Source organism: Haemorhous mexicanus, chromosome 1 (assembly GCF_027477595.1).
Source record: "Haemorhous mexicanus isolate bHaeMex1 chromosome 1, bHaeMex1.pri, whole genome shotgun sequence".
Lineage (NCBI taxonomy): Eukaryota > Metazoa > Chordata > Aves > Passeriformes > Fringillidae > Haemorhous > Haemorhous mexicanus.
Genome location: NC_082341.1, coordinates 1,026,848 through 1,045,928, shown reverse-complemented (window position 1 = coordinate 1,045,928; position 19,081 = coordinate 1,026,848). Strand labels below are relative to the sequence as shown.

General features: G+C 55.5%; 2 protein-coding genes across 10 annotated transcripts; one reads left to right on the top strand and one right to left on the bottom strand.

The window, feature by feature from the left end:
- Positions 1 to 468: 468 nt before the first annotated feature.
- Positions 469 to 7,329, bottom strand: LOC132340282 (uncharacterized). 3 transcript variants are annotated; one of them, XM_059871202.1, is made up of 6 exons: positions 6,401 to 7,246; positions 5,599 to 5,725; positions 4,595 to 4,705; positions 3,929 to 4,237; positions 3,707 to 3,832; positions 469 to 3,274 (listed from the first exon to the last, which is right to left on the bottom strand). In XM_059871202.1, exons 1-6 carry the CDS (start codon positions 6,500 to 6,502, stop codon positions 1,074 to 1,076), a joined length of 2,976 nt encoding a protein of 991 aa, XP_059727185.1. In that variant the 5' UTR covers positions 6,503 to 7,246; the 3' UTR covers positions 469 to 1,073. The 3 variants fall into 3 exon arrangements, with proteins under 3 accessions (XP_059727185.1, XP_059727267.1, XP_059727359.1); XM_059871284.1 differs by having other exon boundaries at positions 3,707 to 4,237; positions 6,401 to 7,329; XM_059871376.1 differs by lacking the exon at positions 3,707 to 3,832.
- A 489-nt stretch (positions 7,330 to 7,818) lies between these two features.
- Positions 7,819 to 18,578, top strand: LOC132340605 (zinc finger protein 282-like). 7 transcript variants are annotated; one of them, XM_059871996.1, is made up of 10 exons: positions 7,820 to 8,350; positions 8,827 to 8,956; positions 9,190 to 9,312; positions 9,749 to 9,844; positions 10,100 to 10,219; positions 13,446 to 13,559; positions 14,651 to 14,740; positions 15,384 to 15,497; positions 15,659 to 15,772; positions 17,349 to 18,578. In XM_059871996.1, exons 1-10 carry the CDS (start codon positions 8,033 to 8,035, stop codon positions 18,278 to 18,280), a joined length of 2,151 nt encoding a protein of 716 aa, XP_059727979.1. In that variant the 5' UTR covers positions 7,820 to 8,032; the 3' UTR covers positions 18,281 to 18,578. The 7 variants fall into 7 exon arrangements, with proteins under 7 accessions (XP_059728137.1, XP_059727979.1, XP_059727890.1 ...); XM_059871907.1 differs by having other exon boundaries at positions 15,381 to 15,497; XM_059871821.1 differs by having other exon boundaries at positions 7,821 to 8,350; positions 14,648 to 14,740.
- The last annotated feature ends 503 nt before the right edge of the window (positions 18,579 to 19,081 follow it).

The following is a 19,081-nucleotide window of genomic DNA, read 5'->3' as shown; positions in this document are numbered from 1 at the left end:
AAGAGCCAAGCTCTATCAGTCCCATCCCATCCTGGTTTCTATCACATCCACATCGCCATCCCATTTGTCACATCCCACCCCCCCCAATCCCATCCCTACATCCATCCCATTCCCATCCATCCCCATTCCATCCATCCGTATCCCCTCTCACCCCCATCCCACCCATTCCACCCTCATCCCATCCACCCCCACCCGTGCATGAGGACCATAGCTCCAGCCCTCAAATCGCCAGTGCCCAGCAAGCCCCAGTAACCAGTGCCATTCCAGAGGCCCATCCAGACCCCCAGTCCCATCCCATCTCAGACTGGGACTGCAGCCCCCCAGCAGCAGCTGACACCCCACACCCAGTGTTCCATTCTCACTCTTCCATCATTCCATCCCACGGATCCCATTCCTGGTGCTGCCCACCCAGACAGACCTGGCAGCACCCCCCCCAGAGCCCCCTCAAGGAATCCACATGCAGCAACCTGGTTTCTACAGAGTCTATTGGCACTCTCCAGAAAAGGGACCCACTCCCAGCATCCCACCCACCCCAGCAGGGCTTGGGAACAAGGAGCCCCCTCACATGGGCTGGGCAGGTGCCCCCCATCCCCACACCAGGGCAGGGGAGCCAGAAAATGTTGTCCATGTTCCAGCCTTCATGTGGAGAGGGACAGAGAGGAGCCTCCGGTCCCCAGGAGGTCACTTCAAAATCTAGCAGCAGCATTGCATCCCTGGGAGTCACTTCAAGGTCCAGTAGCACCATCCTGTTCTTGGGAGGTCACCTCAAGGTTCAACAGCAGCATCTTATTCCTGGGAAGACACCTCAAAATTCACCACGTATCCCATTCCTGAGAGGACACCTTAATGCCCATCAGCAGCAGCATCCCATTCTTCACCTCAAGATCAGACAGCAGCCTCCTATCCTAGGGAGGTCAACTTAAAGTCCATCAGCAGCACCCTGTGTCCGGGACATCACCTCAAAGTCCATCAGCAGCATCGTGGGAGGTCACCTCAAATTTCAGCAGCAGCTTCCCATGCCTGGGTGTACACCCTGAAATCCAACAGCGGCCCCCCATTCCTGGGAGGACACCTCAAGGTCCGACAGCAGCGCCCCACCCCTGGGGGGTCACAGCCTGGCTTCCCACCCCGTCTCCTGCTGCGGGTGCCGCCACAATGGGGCCCGGGTTGGCGCAGGTGAACGGCCGCTCCTGCCGCCTGTGGATCCTCTGGTGTGCCTTGAGGTGGGAGAACCTCTTGAAGGTCTTCTGGCAGATGCCACACTGGTGGGGCCGGACGCCCATGAGCATCCAGTGCTGCCGGACGAAGTCCGAGACCCAGGTGAAGCTGCGGTTGCAGCAGGGACACAGGATGAGGTGGTGGCCGGAGTGCCGGCGCTGGTGCACCGTCAGGAAGACCTGGTTGGAGAAGGTTTCCCGGCACTCGGTGCACGTGTACATCACTTTTCCAGGTGGCAGTGAGCACCTGGCGGGGCCGGGCTCCTGCCACACCGTGCCACAGTCTCTGCTCGGGGCTTGTGGCTGAGAGGACGGGCACAGGGTCTGGCTGGGACATTCCTCCGGCATCGAGGCCTGGCAGGTCCCATTGGCTGCCCAGGTTTGGGACTGGGATGTTGGGCACTGGGATGCTGGGCATGGCCCCTGGCTGGGACATGCCTTTGCATCCAAGGGCTGGCAGGTACCATTGGGTGCCCAGGTTTGGGACTGAGATGTTGGGCACGGTGTCCCTTGGCTGGGACATGCCTTTGCATCCAAGGGCTGGCAGGTACCATTGGGTGCCCAGGTTTGGGGCTGAGATGTTGGGCACGGTGTCCCTTGGCTGGGACATGCCTTTGCATCCAAGGGCTGGCAGGTACCACTGGGTGCCCAGGTTTGGGACTGGGATGTTGGGCACGGTGTCCCTTGGCTGGGACATGCCTCTGCATCCAAGGGCTGGCAGGTGCCATTGGGTGCCCAGGTTTGGGGCTGGGGTGTTGGGTACAGCGTCCCTTGGCTGGGACATGCCTCTGCATCCAAGGGCTGGCAGGTGCCATTGGCTGCCCAGGTTTGGGGCTGGGATGTTGGGCACGGTGTCCCTTGGGTGGGACATGCCTTTGCATCCAAGGGCTGGCAGGTGCCATTGGGTACCCAGGTTTGGGGCTGGGATATTGGGCACAGTGTCCCTTGGGTGGGACGTGCCTCTGCATCCAAGGGCTGGCAGGTACCACTGGGTGCCCAGGTTTGGGGCTGGGATGTTGGGCACGGTGTCCCTTGGGTAGGACGTGCCTCTGCATCCAAGGGCTGGCAGGTGCCATTGGGTGCCCAGGTTTGGGGCTGGGATGTTGGGCACGGTGTTCCTTGGTTGGGACGTGCCTCTGCATCCAAGGGCTGGCAGGGGCCATTGGGTGCCCAGGCTTGAGGCTGGGATGTTGGGCACGGTGTCCCTTGGTTGGGACGTGCCTCTGCATCCAAGGGCTGGCAGGTGCCATTGGCTGCCCAGGTTTGGGGCTGGGGTGTTGGGCACGGTGTCCCTTGGGTGGGACATGCCTCTGCATCCAAGGGCTGGCAGGTGCCATTGGGTGCCCAGGTTTGGGGCTGGGGTGTTGGGCACAGTGTCCCTTGGCTGGGACATGCCTTTGCATCCAAGGGCTGGCAGGTGCCATTGGGTGCCCAGGCTTGAGGCTGGGATGTTGGGCACGGTGTCCTACTGGGACACTCCTCTGGCTTTGAGGCCTGGTATGTCCCGTTAGCTGGCCAGGTTTGGGGATGGGATGCTGGGAATGGCATCTGGCTGGGACACACCTCCAGCTCCGAGGGCTGGCACGTCCCGTTGGCTGCCCAGGCGCGGAGGTGCCGCCTGATTTTCTTCTTGGACATGAACTTGCGGTCGCAGTGGACGCAGACATAGGGCACCCAGTTGTTGTGGCCACGCTGGTGGATCAGGAGGTTGATCTTCAGCAGGAAGGTTTTCCTGCAGATGGGGCAGGAGTAAAATTCCCGGGAGGAATTTCGCTGCAAGGCCACGGGCCGGCCCACGCAGGAGTCCTTCTCTGGCTCCCCTGGGCTGGGATCTGCCTGTTCTGTCATTTTGTGGACATCTGGTGTCACCTCCTTTCCTGGCTCTTCAGTGATGTTGGCCACCAGATCTTGGCCAGTATTCCCTGAATCTTTCACAGCCTCCTCTTCCTGACCCTTGTCCTCTTCCAGGCCCTTAGAGGATGTTTTGGGCATTGATGGCTTCTCTGCAGCAACCTCCTCCTGTGGCACCTCCATTGGGATTCCCGCTTCAGCATCTCCTAGGAATTTGTTAGAATCCAAACATCACTTTCCACATGGTTTTAAGGCATAAACAGCAAAGGGCTTTGCTTCCACCCTCCCTCCCTCACTTCCCACCCTGTTCCCAGCCAGCACAAATCCCAGCCCCACTCTGCTCTTCCAGTTCAGTCTCTGGACTGTGTAAAAGCCAGGAACAGCCACAGCTGATCTTTGTAGACATCCCAGGAGCAGTTTGAGGTGGAAAACATCACCCAGGGGGACAGGGGACTCTGACAAACCCCTGGGGCTTGTCTGGGCAGGTGCACCAATGCCAAACCATATCCCTAACAGTTTCAGGGCTGGTAACAGGATTTGCTTCCCTTTCCTGGAAGCCCCAAGCCTGGAGAAAGGCCCAAGAGACATCCCCAAGCTGCTGGCCCCACCACAGAGGGCTAAGGGTTCTGCCCCAGTACCTGCTGCAGGGGGAGAACAGTTCTGACCCACGGCTTCCTGGCAGTGCACAGAGACAGAGCAGGGAGGGGACTGGGTCGGCTGGCTGAGATCCGCCAGGACAGCAGTGGCTTCCAGAGGGACAGGTGCTATGCGGGCAAGAGCAGTGATGAAGGTGGGTAAGGAACAGGCAGGCAGGGGTCCAGGAGCCCTTACAGCAGCAGCAGGATTTGCCAGGCACTCACGTGTGTTGCAGTTCTCTGGGACCGCTGTGCTCCTGCTTTCCTCCACCAGGTTCCCACTTTCCTTTGCTGCGCTCCTGTTTTCCTCTGCCGGGCTCCTCTTTTCTTCTGTCACATCCCACATTTCCTTTAACAGGTTCCCACTTATCTCCACTAGGCTCCAGCTTTCCTCCACCAGGTTCTCGCTTTCCTCTACCAAGTTCCCACTTTTCTCTGCCACATTCCCGCTTTCCTCTGGCTCCCTGCAGCCCCTCTCCACTGTCTCTGTCTCCAGCGGTGCATCATTGCTGGTGCAGTTCTGAAGGGCTGGCTCTGTGGAGATCAAGGACATTTGGATTCACCATCAGCCAGTGAAAAATCCCATTCCAGAGGGTGTCAGGATCTCTCACACCCAGCAGCTGCTGGGGCAGGGGCTTCCAGGCTATCCATGTGTCCCAGCAGGTGTTCCCTCACAGTGGACACCTCCCAATCCCTGGAAGTGTCCCAGGTTGGAAAAGGCTTGGAGCAACCTGCACTAGTGCAAGGTGTCCCTGCCCACGGCAGGGGCTTGGAAAGAGATGAGCTTTAAGATTCCTCTCAACCCAAACACAAAATTCTGGGATTCTGGGATTCACAGTCCCAGTGAGCAGCCAGAAGCTGGTGGCACAGAAGGAACCCAGTGTCACCCACCTACAGCCAGCTCTGGGGACACCTCTGCTGCCTCTGTCTCCAGTTCCGGGGGCGTGCTCAGCTCTTCTCTTTCCAGCTGCAGTAACAGTTCAGGCTTGGACAGGGCAGAGTCTGGGCAAGAGCAGGACAGACATCAGGAATATGATGAGACAGGGACTCTGCCCCCACAGCTGGGCAACAGAGCCAGTCCCAACCCAGGAAACTTCATCTCCAACCGCGGCCACGACGGGAGTTATGGATACAGACAGGAAACAGCAGCCAGAGCTGACAGGGGAATATGGAAAGCAGCCTCTGACAGTCCCCTGGGAAGAACTGCAAGAAACCCCATCCCTGCTCTGCCCCTGCTACAGAACTCCCTGTTCTCCCAGAAATTCACCTTGCAGATAGGAAAATACCCTGAATGACGGGAAGGGAATCGTGAGGCTCCTGACTGCATGAGGGCAGTGATGAGGGACCACCTTGAATCCTGGGGGCAATTCTGGGCCCCTCATGCCAAGGAAGACATTGAGGGGCTGGAGCATGTCCAGGGAAGGGAACAGACCAGGGGAACAGAGCACCAGGAGCTGGGGGGCTCAGCCTGGAGAAAGGGACGCTCGGGGGGAACCTTGTGGCTCTCCACAACTCCCTGACAAGAGGGTGAAGCCAGGAGGGAATCAGGACCTGCTCCCAGGGAACAGGACAAGAGGAAACAGCTTCAAGGGGAGGCTGAGGTTGGATTGTAGGGAAAATTCTCATGGAAAGGGGTGTCCCAGGCAGAGAATTTTGGAGGTGACAACCCAGGGAGATGATAACACCAACAATGTACCTATTCTCCATGAGGAAAAGACAGCAAGCACTTACTACCCTGTCCTGCGACTCCCTGCCACGCTCCAAATGCTGCCGGATGGGACAGGGGAAAGGAAGGATTATTTGAGAGCTGGAGATTGCAGCGAAAGGCAAAGAGGCAGAGAAATGACCCCAAGAGAGCTCCCTGGGGCTGCCAAACCGGCGCAAACGCAGCCTACACAGGGACACCAGCATCTCGTAGTTGCCTTCCATGACGCTCCGGTACATTTCCTTCTGTCCCTCGTCCAGGATTGCCCACTCCTGCCGGCTGAACCGCACTGCCACATCCTCGAACAGCACCGGGACCTGCAGCACCGGCTGGGATGAGGGACAGGGCAGCTACCCCGAACAACTCCCAGACCCTCAGACCCCCCCAGCCCTTCAATAGCTCCAAAACCCCCATACGGAGTCCCCCTTGTTTATTTCCAGCCTCCCAAACCAGCCTGCTCCCAGCAGCCCACTGGATTCATCCCCAGTCTCCTGAAACCCACCACAGCTCCCTCAAACAGCTCCCAGATCCCCAGGAGTCCAACGGATTCATCCCCAGTTGCCTGAAACCCACTGCTGCCCCCTGAGGAGCCACTAGAGCGGCTCCCGGCCAGCCGGGAATCCACTGGATTCCCATCCCGTCTCCTGAAACCCACCGCAGCCCCCTCAGGAGCCCCCCAAAACACTCCCAGCCCTCAAGAGCACCATGGGCGATCCCCAGGCTCCCTCCCAGCCACAAACCCTCTTTCCAACAGCCCCATAAGCGACCCCCAACCTCCCCTTCAACCTCCCACCAGCCCCTCAGTGCCCCCCCAGGCTCACTCCCAACCCCCAGCCCCACAATGACCCCAATAAGTGACTGCCCCATGCCACTCCCAGCCCTCCACGCTCCGCATCACTCCCCTAAGCGCCCTCAGTCCCACCCTCAGCCCCACAAGCGATCCCCTCTCGCCCCCTCCGGGACTCCCCCGGTTCGCCCATCGCGGCGCTCACCCCGTGGAGCTGCAGGGCGGCGAGGGGCCGCTCCCGCAGCGCCGCCTCCGCCCGCTCCATCCGCCGCTCCAGCGCCTCGAGGCGCTCCTGGAGCTCCGCCATGGCCCCGCGCCGCCGCGGCCGGGGCGGGACCGCACGGGACACGCCGCCGGAGGGGCGGCACCGAGCTCCCGGAGGGCTGGCTCGGATGGACGGATGGACGGAAGGATGGGTTGGGAGGGCGGCACCGAGCTCCCGGAGGGATGGGTTGGTTGGCTGGATGAATGGAGGGCTGGGTTGGAAGTGGCTGAGTGGCAGCTCCCGGAGGGTCGGGGTCGATGGTACGGGGTGTGGCTGCAGGACTGGGCCCTGCTGAGCTCGGTGTTGTTTGCCTGGTTCATCGCTGGCTGGGTGAAGAGGTCGCTGAGGGCTCAAAGCTGGGAGGAGTGGCTGATCACCCCGAGGGCTGTGTGGCCCTTCAGAGGGACCTCGGCAGTTGGAGTGATGGGCAGAGAGGAAACTGCTGGAATTCAACAAGGGCAAGCGCAGGTGCTGCACCTGGGGAGGAACAACCCCAGGTAGCTGCACAGGCTGGGGGTGACCTGCTGGAGCAGCTCCGTGGGAAAGGAACTGGGGGGTCCTGGGTGACAATGAGCTGTCCCTGAGCCAACAGAGTGTGCTGGGGAAAAGAGGCCAGTGGGATCCTGGGGTGCATTGGGAAGAGTATTCCCAGCAGGTCAGGGATGATCCTGCCCCTGTGCCCAGCCCTAGAGGCACCTCTGGGTGCTGTGTCCAGCTCTGGATCCTCAGCACAGCAGGGACAGGAGCTCCTGGAGCTGAGCAAGGGCCTGGAGCATCTCGGTGCCCGGGAAAGGCTGAGGGAGCTGGGGCTGCTCAGCCTGGAGAGGAGCCCCAGCTGAGAGGGGCCCTCAGCCGTGGGTGTCCCTGGGTGCCCCTGAGTGTCCCTGGGTGCAGGGAGGGTCAGAGCAGGGCCAGGCTCTGCTCCGGGGCCCAGTGTTGGCACCAGAGGAATGGGCAGGGACTGATCCCAGCAATTCCCCTGGCACAGGAGGCAGAAATTCTGCCCTGGTCAGTGCCCAGCCCTGAGCAGAGACCAGACAGGCTGTGGGATCTCCCTCACCGGGGATATTCCAGACCTGTCGGGATGTAATCCTGAGCCCTGTGCTCTGGGACGGCCCTGCTGGAGCAGGGAGGTGCCACCAGTGACCCACTGTGGTCCCTTCCATTCAGGAATTCTGGAATTCTGTGTCCTGCGAGGAAGCGCCGCTGCGGCAAGGGTTTCCTGCCACTCTGATCAGAATCAGCCCCTTCCCGGTGACTGACAGCTGTCAATCACTGCGGGGGCTGCCGGCCGGCGGGGGCCGCTGTGGTGGCGGCGGAAGCGGAGGAGGAAGAGGAAGCGGCGCTTCTTGGCGGCAAGGAAAGGAAAGGCGGCGGCGAGGCAGGGCAGGAGCGGCGGCCGGCAAGGGCCGGTCCGAGCGGACAGCTCCAGCTCCGGTGCGGGAGGAACGGGAAGGAGCGGGCCGGCCCCGGTGTGCGGCGGCCGAAGCGAGGCTCTCCTGGCCCGCCGTGTGCCTTCGCCAGCCCCGGTGCCGCAGCCCGTCCCTGCGCTCCGTCGCTCCCGGTGCGGGGATGGAGCTGGCGGGCGGCAGCACCATCTCGCTGTGGACCGTGGTGGCGGCCGTGCAGGCGCTGGAGCGCAGCGTGGCCGCACACGCGTCCCGCCTCTTCAGCCTGGAACACCGCGCCGGGAACAGCGAGAAGAAGCACCTGGACTGCGAGAAAATGGTCGGGGAGTTCGGGAACCAGCTGGAGAGTAAGTGCGCGGCGCTGGGCACCCTCATCCAGGAGTACGGGCGGCTCCAGCGGCGCCTGGAGAACATGGAGAACCTGCTGAAGAACAGGAATCTCTGGATCCTGCGGCTGCCCCCCGGGGTGGAGGGCCCCAAGGTAACGGATGGGTCTTTAAGGGGCCTGGCGGGGACAGGGACAGCGCAGAGGTTCCTCCGCTCCTCACCTCTCCCGGCAGCCTTCCACCATGGAAATCATTCCACGATCTCTGCCAAGATTTCTTCTGTCGCCTGTCGTGCCAAGGCACGAAACAGGAAGTGAGTCTCCTGTGTATTGTTAGATTCAGCTGGTTTTCCCTACAAAAGGATGGGCTGTCACGTTTTTACCAACAGCGGGAAGTTCTTCCCCACTCTGAGGTCCCCAGTGGGATCAGGCTTCAGGGGGAAGTAAGAATATTGTGGAATACACAGTTCATCTCCCAAAGTGTAGCAAAGATCCAAAGTGTTACTCTCAGTGTCCAGAAGATGCCCCAAGGCAGGAATTTTCTTTCCCTGACACCTGGTAGCAGTGATAAGTAGGGAGTAGGATTCTCTGTGTTCCAGGAGTGGTGCTGAGTGTCACTTTTGGGATTGCAGGCCCCAGCTGTGGCGTTGGAAAACGATACCCCCAACTTTTCCACTCAGGAGTGGGAAAACCTGGAGGAGTGGCAGAGGGAGCTGTATGGAAAGGTGCTGACAGGGAAGAGAGAAGCCCTGGTCCTGCTGGGTGAGTGTTGCTGTTGCGTCAGTTATCAGCACTTTCTGGTTAGGGAGTCTTTCCCAATCATGGGAAGCAGATTTGTGGGAACACAGTGAGACTTCTGCCTGTGTTTGAGGACTCTCTGTGCTGCCCAGCCGTGTGTTGTAGCTGCTGGAGCTGGTTTGGGGAGCGCTGCTGGGTGTGTTCCTCCCTGTGGATGCAGCACAGAAACATTCATTCCTTTCTCTGTTCCTTGTCAGACGATGTCATCTCCGAACCTGCCCTCCTGTCCCGGCTCCAGGGAGGAGAAGCACCCTGCAGTGAGGAGGAGGCAGCTCCTGGAGAGATCCCAGCAGCTCCTGGAGAGATCCCAGCAGAACCAGGTGCAGGCCAGGGATGAGTTAAAGCTTTAATCCTGAGGGTGAGGGTCGTGTGGTGCTGTGGGTGAGGATCATGTGGTGCTGTCACCAGAGGCTGGCACAAGGTGATGGTCCTGTTTTGCTCGGACAGAACTTCTTGGATCTCAAAAGGAGCAGGTTCAGGGAGAATAACAGAGGGTGATAATAAAGTGTAACGGGTTTGATTTTTAGGATTACAAGTCTGGAAGAAATTCTTGGCTGTGAGGATGGTGAGGCCCTGGCACAGATTGCCCTGTGGCTGCCCCTGGATCCCTGGAAATGTCCAAGGCCAGGTTGGACAAGGCTTGGAGCAATCTGGGATAGTGGGAGGTGTCCCTGTCCACGGCAGAGGGTGGAACAAGTTTAACCCAAACCCTCCTAGGATTCTGTGATCTGATTCCATGATTTCTGGCATTGGCAGAGGCTCTGCTGTTTGACCTCAATGTGAGCAGCTGGGACAGCAGAGAAGCACAGGAAAACCAGGAGGGAAGAGCAGGGCTGGCTGAACCTGGCCATGGTGAGTGTTGTGGAAGGGCCTGGGCTCGAGGGCGTGGAGAACCCTCTGGAACTGGGGGGAACAGGAGGAACCACTTCCCTGCAGGGCAGAGCAGAGCAGGAGCAGGAATGGAAGGTGCTGGAAAGGCTGTGTGTGGCAGCAGGGCGGGTGAGCGGGCACAAACTTCTGGGGCAGCAGGGAGGAGTCCAGTGGGGCTGTGATAACCAGTTTAGGAGTTTCCTCTTTCCCAGTAAAGGAGTTCCCTCTTTTCCTCAGCAGACTGCAGCATTCCAGAGCAGAGCTTTGCTGTCACTGTGAAGCAGGAAGAGGAGGAAGAGCCATATGCAAAGGAGCAGGGAGCCGTGGAGGGTGTGGAGTTCCCTGAGCTTGGTCTGGGTGAGTTCTGAGCGATCCCACAGCATCCTGTGCTGCTGGGGGTGTGGGAATCCCTGACTTTCCTGCTGTGGGACAGTGTGCTGGGATGTGGGGGCTGAGGGGAGGCAGTGGGGAGAGAGCAGGAGCCTTGATGAGGTGGGGAGTGGGCAGGAAGCCTGAGGTTTATTTTTGGGAAGGTGAAAGAGCTGGCAGGATGAGGCACTGCAGGTGAGGATTCTGGCACAGCAGGAATGAATCCCTCAGAATACGAGGAATCATTATGTTGAGAACAATTCAGAGCAGGGAGCTTGTTTCTGTCTATTTGAAAAATGCTGATTAAATTTGCAGCAGTAAAGCCTTGATTTTTAGTAAAAATAACAGTAAGCCTGTGAAGTTCTAAAGGCTTTCTTTCAAACTTTTTTAATTTTTCACATCATTTTACCTGCTGTAAATGGTAGTTTGTAGTATTGTATCTTATGGATGGAGAGACAGAAGTTGACCTCAAATAAAAAAAAAATCCCATGGTGTTCAATAGTTTTTAATTGTTTTTCAATACTGTGGTGGAATGTGAGCAGGAGAATGGTTCTCCATGTGTGTAACCAAGATCCAAACAGGTCTGAAGTTTAAAAATATCTAAAAATAGGGTGTAAATAAGCTCACAATACAATTCTCACCCAGATCATGTAAATCTTGCAGCCAGCAAAACATTTTCAGTGTTGTGGTTGTGGTGGGTCGAGTCCAGGAAGAGAAAAAAATGTTTAGTTTGTGGTTTGTTTTGAGTTTGGGGTTTTTTTTTAAATTTATTTCTTGGTGAATTTCACTTGTGTTTTGATAGCAGCTGTTTGTTCTGGAACATGAGTTCAGGGGGGTTGTTGCCCTCCAGAGTCCCTGTGAGTGATGTCACAAGAGTGGTAGAATATTGCAATTTACAGAGAAATTTGGACCCAAATATGGATGGTGGAGAAGAAAGACCTTGAAAATAAACAGAACTAACAAATCAAAACACCGAAATAATAATGACCTCATTATTGTTTAGGTCACACAGAAATCAGTTTCCCATGGAAAAGTTTATGCTTTCTGGTTCAGCATAAAATTTGGGCTTTCAGTCAAAATGCTCAATTGTGAAGAGCATTTTTAGCTTGTTCTTATCCAAGAATCCATGGGTTCTGTGGACTGCCAGATGATTTGAATGGAGTTTTTCCCTCCTGAGGAAATCCATGAAATCAACAGTTCATCTCGCATAAAAATGTCTTGGAGACATCAAACTCTTGACTCAGTGGTGTCATGACAATGGAGCTGTTGGGGTTCCTGCTGCATTTCATCTCCGGTGGATCTAATGGTTGGAGACAGAAACCAACTTCCAGTCACAATGTGCTAGGTCAGATCTCACTCAGTAACAAATGAGTTTAGAACTCTCCCTAAAATTTTGGTTTAGTACAGAAAGAGGGAAAATTACACTCTGTGTTTTGGTCCAGTTAGAACTTGGATTAAAACATTTTATAGCTTCATTTTTTAAAATATTCTTTGTGCCCTAAATTGCAGGATAATATTGAGGCAAAGGCTTCCTGCTGGCAGAGGGCTGGGTTAGGTGGGTTATTGGGAAGGAATTCCTGGCTGAGGGTGGGCAGGCCCTGGCACAGGGCGCCCAGAGAAGCTGTGGCTGCCCCTGGATCCCTGGAAGTGTTCAAGGAAAAGTTGTACAGGGTTTGGAGCAGCCTGGGATGGTGGGAGGTGTCCCTGCCCTTGGCAGGGAGTGGCACTGGATGAGCTTTAAGGTCTCACCCAAACCATTCCAGGATTCCATAAGAGCAGGATGTATTCTGGGATAAAGAGGGAAAGTTGTAGCCCTGTGAAGCAGTGGAGGGACATTTGCGATTCCCTTGTGACCAGAATATCCTGAGTTCTGTTTGGGATCATCTCAGCAGCACTGCTGGATTATTCTACAAACAACCTGAGGTACCCTTTCTGGGCTGTTTCTGTATCTTACATGCTCCATGTTTCATCACTTTTTGAAGCTGCCTTTGATATCAGAGGTGATGCAATATTTTACAGTCAGTCACAGTTTCTCTGTTCCAGCCCAGCTCTCCTGAATTTCAGAGACAAATACATGTATTTGTGGCAAATCTCTGAGCTATTTTGGGATTTGTGTTGTTCGAATTGCAAAACAGAATCCTGAATTCAAGACAAAATGTGAAGTGACGCAGAAAGGGACACTTCACTGCTGTGAGGAGACCCTGTTCCCTCATGGCTCCGAGAGGATCCTCAATCCCTCACAGATCCGAGAGGATCCCCAAGCCCCTCATGGCTCGGATGGGACCCTGATCCCTCACAGCTCTAAGTGGGCCCCTGACCCGTCATGGCTCTGAGATGATCCCTGATGGCTTTGAAGACCATGGCTCTGAAGGAATTGGCCCTCATGGATCAGAGAGGATTCTGTTCCATCATGACTCTAGGTGAACCCTGATCCCTCACTGAGGACCCTGTCCCCTCATGGCTCCGGGCGAGACCCCAATGTCTCACAGCTCTTAGGAGGATCCTGTTCCCTCATGGCTCCGGGTGGACCCCATTCCCTCACAGCTCTGAGGGGGATCCTGTTCCATCATGGCTCTGGGTGGAACCCAATGTCTCACAGCTCTTAGGAGGACCCTGTTCCCTGATGGCTCTGGGTGGACCCTGATCCCTCACAGCTCTGAGGATCCTGTCCCCTCATGGCTCCGGGTGGAACCTCAATCTCTCACAGCTCTGAGGGGGATCCTGTTCCATCACGGCTCTCAGGGGGGACCATGTTCCCTCATGGCTCTGAGGGGGATCCTGTTCCCTCATGGATCCGGCTGGACCCCATTCCCTCACAGCTCTGAGGGGGATTGTGTTCCATCACAGCTCTGGCTGAACCCTGTTCCCTCATGGTTCTGAGGGGGATCCTGTTCCCTCACAGCTCTGAGGGGGATCCTGTTCCATCATGGCTCTGGGTGAGCCCTGACCCCTCACAGCTCTGAGGACCCTGTCCCCTCATGGCTCTGGGTGGACCCCGATCCCTCACAGCTCTGAAGATCCTGTCCCCTCATGGCTCTGGCTGAACCCTGTTCCCTCACGGCTCTGAGGGGGACCCTGTTCCCTCATGCAGTGCTGTGCACAAGGTGCAGGTGTGCGTGTGGCCAGGATGCAGTAAGGGTGGCCAGGGTCACGGTGGGCAGCAAAGGAGCCCCATGGTGCCCCCCGGCCGCCCCTCAGCCGCCATTCCCCACAGGGCCGGGCGCCGCTGCACTCAAGGCCCAGGCCCCGGCAGAGGGCGGGAACCGGCCGGGGGCCCGGAGCTGCCAGGACCGGGATGTGAGAGGGAATCCCACAGAGACCAGCTCCGGTGAGTGGTGTCAGGGCCAGTGGTGGGAGAGGGATGTGGGACACTAAGTACCTGCCAGGATCTGGGGACATCTGGGGTGTGGGTGGTGTTTTGGCCTGGAGCAGAGGAGGCTCAGGGGGACCTTGTGGCTCTGCACAGCTCCTGCCAGGAGGGGACAGCCAGGGCATCAGGCTCTGCTCCAGGGAACAGGGACAGGAGGAGAGGGAACAGCCTCAGGCTGGGCCAGGGCAGGCTCAGGGTGGATATTGGGAAAATTCCTTCCCCAAAAAGTCTGTCCAGCCCTGGTACAGCTGCCATGGGCAGGGGGGAGTCCCCATTCCTGGAGGGATTTAAAGTCCCTGTGGATGTGGCACTTGGGGACATGGTCAGGGGTGGCCTTGGCAGTGCTGGGGAAATGGTTTGACTCAATGACCTTAAAGGGCTTTCCCAACTTCAACAATTCCAAAATTCTATGATCAGCATTTCTCCAAGGCACTTACTGTGCTGAGTTTGGTCTTCCAACTGCTGCTGTCAGGCATTCCATCCCCACCAGCCTTTCCAGGACCTTCCATCACACCCTTCTTTTCCCTCTCCTGGGAAATCCTCCAGTCCCTTGGCCAGAACTGCAGTGTAAGGGTGCAGAGCACTGGCCCATCTACTTTTCTTTATTTACAGACTTTTGTTTCCTTTTTTCTTTTCTCATTACTTGAATGAATTTCTCTAAGAACTCTGTTCTCATGAGTGTTTCTCTGATGGGTGAGAAGTGTGTGACTGAGAGGGATTGAAAAGAAAACAACAGAACTCCACCAGCCCTGAGAGAAACTAAACTCAAGGACAAGAATTCAAGTGGCTCTGGCCTCTCCTGGGGCCATGGAGAACGTGTTTCCACTTGCATGAAAATTTTGTGCATTTCTCAGGCTCAAAAATCTGCTGAGGGTTTTGTAACCAACATTTCAGGTCTGTTCAAGAGGCCTTGGTCAGCAGGAACTAGAACTGGAGCAAGGTTTTCTCTGGAATGTGAGCTAGAACAGAGCAGATCTGCCTGGGCTGGGCTGACAATTGGAATTAATTTTGTATGGTGTTAAAGTAACACTGGTTCTTGTTAACAGAAGACAGCATAATCCAGATTAAGCAAGAGGAAGAGTTGTGCTCTGCAGATCGGAAGGAGGAGGCTGCAGAAGCTCCTGGAGAGCCCTGCCCAGGTGAGTAACTGCATACCTCAGAGGGAAAATGAAGCAGAGGGATTAAATCCCAGGTAGTGTGATTAAATTCCCCACCTCTGCTCATGTATTCCAAATTTGAAGAAGTTCTGAGCAGACTTGCCAGCAGATCCCCGAGGTGAGAGCTGATGTTGCCCCTCTCCCTTCTCATGGACATTTTGGAGTTTGTGGCTGCATGGCTGGTTTTTATCCAAGTGTGGGTCTCCCTAAATTCCTTCAGGTTGCCTTTTCCCTCCTCCCTTCCCTTCTGGGGTTTTCCTGGGCAAGGAGGAGCACACAGATTCCTCTGAAAGGCTGCAGAGCCCAGGGCCCTGTTCTTTGCCCTCTCACTTGGAAGGTCTTTGTTTTACAAATCAGCTGCTCTGCTTTGCAGATTTTCCTCACTCTTTACAAAGGTAGTGGTGCTGCCTGTTGGCTCGACTAGAACTGTACTTGGCTTCCTGTGTTTGTAGCCAGCTGGGATTTTTAGACCTTTCCAAAGGTTTCCTTAAGAAACTGGGCTTAGGGGAGCTTGGCTTGGGGTAACAACCTCCAAAGAAACCAGAGCAGAGCAGGTTTTCAGCCTTGTGAAATCCTGAGTTTAGGCAGGTATGATACACTTCTCCTGGACTTCCTCCCTCAGCAGAGCGAGGATCTTGCGAGCCTGAGGCATCCAGTCAGACCAGGAAAGGCAGCGAGGTGGATGCCAGGGAGCTGCCAGGCACAGAGGGTGAGGACCTCCAGAGAGACCCTGCCACAGGTGAGGATCTGCCAAAAACTCCACTGCAGGAATTACCCCTTATCGGCCCTTCCTGTTGTGCCTTCCCTGCTGCTTTGTTACTGTTGTGCATTCCCAAATTATCCAGGCTTGTTGTCTTCCCCTGGTGTTTCTCAGTTGTGTAAATTCTCCTCAATGAACAGGATTTCAGACTTATGCAAGGAATGTTTCATCGTGGATTAAACAAGAGGAGGAGCCACCCTGCTCTGAACAACAGGACTTGCAGAAAGAGGAAATCTCTGCAGATCCAAGTACAGGTCAGTAATGGATTTCAGCTGGGATTTTAGGGACAGTAAATCCAGTTTAGAATATTTTTTAATACTGTATGAAATGTCACAACCTTACAACGTTAACCATGAGAGATCTGGGACAAACCTCAGTTTGCTGGTTAATATTTGGTCACAAAAATTTTGGGTTCTGTCAGCAGAAGAGGCTCCTTCCCTCTTGAGCCGACCAAAAGCTGTCAGAGACACTGGCTGGGGCTTGTGTTGAGGCAAGCCCAGAGCTGCATGGATCAAATTTATACTGCTTTTATCTGGATAAAAACCTGGCTCAGGGCTGGGCCCTCAGTGCTGGGCAAGGGAGTGACATCAGCTGGTGGCCCGTTGCCAGCGGTGTCCCTAAGGGTGGGGACATATTGGGGCCATTGTGTTTGATTGTCTTTATCAGCAGTGTGGATGAGGGGATGGAGGGCACCCTCAGTCCTTTTTATGGCCAGGATTCCCTGCCCTGAGGACAAGTTTCTCACTTCCCGTGCCATCAGTTCTTCCAGACCTTTCTGGAAATGGTTTGGAGGCTTTGGGGATTTTTGGTGGTCTTGATCCCCAGCCCTGTAATCCATTCCCACTTCTTGATCTCGTTCCTGCCTTTGCTCTGTATTGTGCTTGTCTCCAGGAGCTCCAACAAGGGTGTTTGTCCCAGAAATTGCTGCCCTGTCTCCACATGGCACCCCCTTCTCCAGCCACATCTTGTTCTTTCCCATGGCTCCATGGCCATCCAGTTATCAGTGTTTGGGACACACATTCCTTGATTTTCTGGGAATTGGGAGCTCAGTGGGTCTCAATTTGGACCTCATTTTTTAGGGTCACAGGGCTTTAATCAGTGATTTTCCATCCTGCTGCAATTCAAGTCAGTGACTTTCTTTGAAAGTTCCCTAACAAAAATATTACTCTCCCTTGGGTAGTTATTCAGGCAGGACAGACAGGTTCTGAGGCTGTTCACTAAAAAAAAAGTGCTCATTGGACAGCACAAGTTCCTGTGAGGAGAGTGCTTCTGATAAGCTCAGGAGGGGAGGTTTAGGTTGGATATCAGGAAAAGGTTCTTCCCCCAGAGGGTGGTTGGGCACCAAACAGGATCCCCAAGGAATGGGCACGGCCCAAGGCTGCCAGAGCTCAGGGAGCATTTGGACAGCACTCTCAAGCATGGGGTGGGATTGTTGGGGTGTCCATGCAGAGCCAGGGGCTGGACTCCATCCTTGTGGGTGTCTCCCAGCTCAGGAGAGCCCATAGTTCTGTGACTTGTTGAACTAGCTCAGGGCCCTGCTTGGACTCTGCTCCTGGAGATGCTCAGGAGAGTGTCTGGAGAGCAGCTGGGAACACTGGGGTGGGGCAGTGTCTCCTCTGTTATCTGAGTGAGAGGCTGAATCTGAGACTGCAGCAGGCATCTTTTGAAAAATACAGTTGAAAAAAAAGTCCTTCTATTTTCCCGGAACTTTTGTTTCAGTGGATGCTGGTACTTTGTTCCTCCCTCAGTATTAAAGATGTGGCTTTGGGCTGGGAGGGACATTCCTAAGGGGACTTCTGAATTAAAAAATCTCTGAAATCTCTGTTTCAGATGAAAATTTGAAGAGGGACCATCCAGCAAATTCCTTGGAGAGCAAGACCTGTGACTTAGAGGTACCAGGAAGGCTGGGAGAGGTGTTCCCCAAAGATCCCAGCCATGGAGTGACATGGGACAGTCAGTGGAATTCAGAAATGATGGAAACAGCCACCACGGGGAATGGGAACAGCCTTGGGGGTGATGTTCAGTACAATTTCTTTAGTGCTCAGGAAAAGAGGCTCTGTATGTACAAGTATGAAAGAAATTTCCCACAACAGGACCAGCCTCAGCAAGCACTGCAGGGAGAAGGGGACATGTTTCCAGGCCCCACATATGAGAGGATGTTCCCTCTGCTGCACCCACACCCAGGAGAGACTGGAATGGGTCTGGGAGAAAAGGGAATGGGCGCTGGAGCTGCTCCCCCCCACTGTGAGGGGCCAGGGCCCCACTCCGAGTGTGGAGAGACTCCCCCAGGCACAGGCAGGCCCCGTGAGCAGGACAGCCTGGGCACAGAGGAAGCTGCTGAAAACGAGGAGAGCTTCCCCACGGACACATCGGGATCCAGCCCCTGCTGGGAGCCACCCCTGGCCCGGGGCAGCCCTGCCCAGCAGCAGAGCCAGGGCAGGGGCAAATCCTACATTTGCAGTGACTGTGGGAAAAACTTTGTTTGCCATTCGTGGCTGGTTAGGCACCAGACAAGTCACACGGGAGAGAGGCCCTACAAGTGCTCCAAGTGTGACAAAACCTACAGGAGGAAGGATTACCTCCTGAACCACCAGCGCCGGCACACGGGAGAGAGGCTTTTCCAATGTCCTCTCTGCAGCAAGAGATTTGTGCTCAAAAGGAGCCTGCTGAAGCATAAGGAAGGTCACATGCAGGACACCCACGTGCCACTGGTCAGCTGGCCCTGCAGGAATATCAGGGACTCTGTGATGCATTCCATATAGGACATCCCCCACACCCCCCTGGTGCATCCCCCAGGGCAGCACCCCTAGCTCTGTGCCAGACCCTGATGGCAGGAGGAGGCTGTGGTGCAGCCACCCCTAAGCCCTCCCAGGCAAAGGGAGCTGGCTGGGGGTTATTTTGTGTAAGACAGCATTCACCAGTGCCTGTGGATTTGGGGAGGTGGGGTTTGGAGGTACTGCTGGCTGTGAGTCCATGTGGGAGAGAAACCACGTTGACATGGAACAATTTTTGATGTGTGTTACAAAGAAGAGTTGTCTGAATAGAGAGAAATTATCCAAAGTGTATCCAAAATGTTATCCCAGGAATCCAGAGTCCTTGGAGTGGGCTGGGAACAAGTGAGTTAAAGGTATTAATTGTCCACTAACCAGTGAAACGTGTCAGGAAACACAGTTTGGGTGAGGTGCTTTGGGAAGGGAAGTGTTGCCCCTGTGGCTGTAGGAGGAAGCCTCTTTCTTCTGTGGCAAACAGAAAGAAGGCTGCACAGCTGGGAGGCAGTTTATTCCCACTCTTAAATCCTGGGGCTCCTCTCTGCTGAGCCCCAAGGGAGAATTCCTGAAGGCTGAGATCCTTCCTGGGAGTTGTAAGATGGCCAGGGATCCTGGAATATGATTTTAATTCTGCATAGCCTTAAAGTTGTGTTGCACTTCTTTTCCCACATTGCTCGCAGACTTCTGTGTTTGTTCAGTTTTCCAAACCATTTGAAAGCAGAACATGGAGATGCTGCAGAAACCTGGGAAACACAGAATTAATGAGCTGCTGTGTCCCAAGCACTGATAACAGGA

Excerpts from the sequence above, each read along its gene's own strand:
- LOC132340282 (XM_059871284.1), bottom strand. The coding sequence starts at position 6,502 with ATGGCGGAGCTCCAGGAGCGCCTCGAGGCGCTGGAGCGGCGGATGGAG. Across the intron at positions 4,706-5,598 it reads CGAGATGCTGGTGTCCCTGT|ACTCTGCCCTGTCCAAGCCT; the intron begins GTAGGCTGCGTT and ends GCTCTTGCCCAG. Across the intron at positions 4,238-4,594 it reads GTCCCCAGAGCTGGCTGTAG|AGCCAGCCCTTCAGAACTGC; the intron begins GTGGGTGACACT and ends TGATCTCCACAG.
- LOC132340605 (XM_059871703.1), top strand. The coding sequence starts at position 8,033 with ATGGAGCTGGCGGGCGGCAGCACCATCTCGCTGTGGACCGTGGTGGCG. Across the intron at positions 9,313-9,748 it reads AGAGATCCCAGCAGAACCAG|AGGCTCTGCTGTTTGACCTC; the intron begins GTGCAGGCCAGG and ends TGGCATTGGCAG. Across the intron at positions 15,498-15,658 it reads CCAGAGAGACCCTGCCACAG|GATTTCAGACTTATGCAAGG; the intron begins GTGAGGATCTGC and ends CTCAATGAACAG.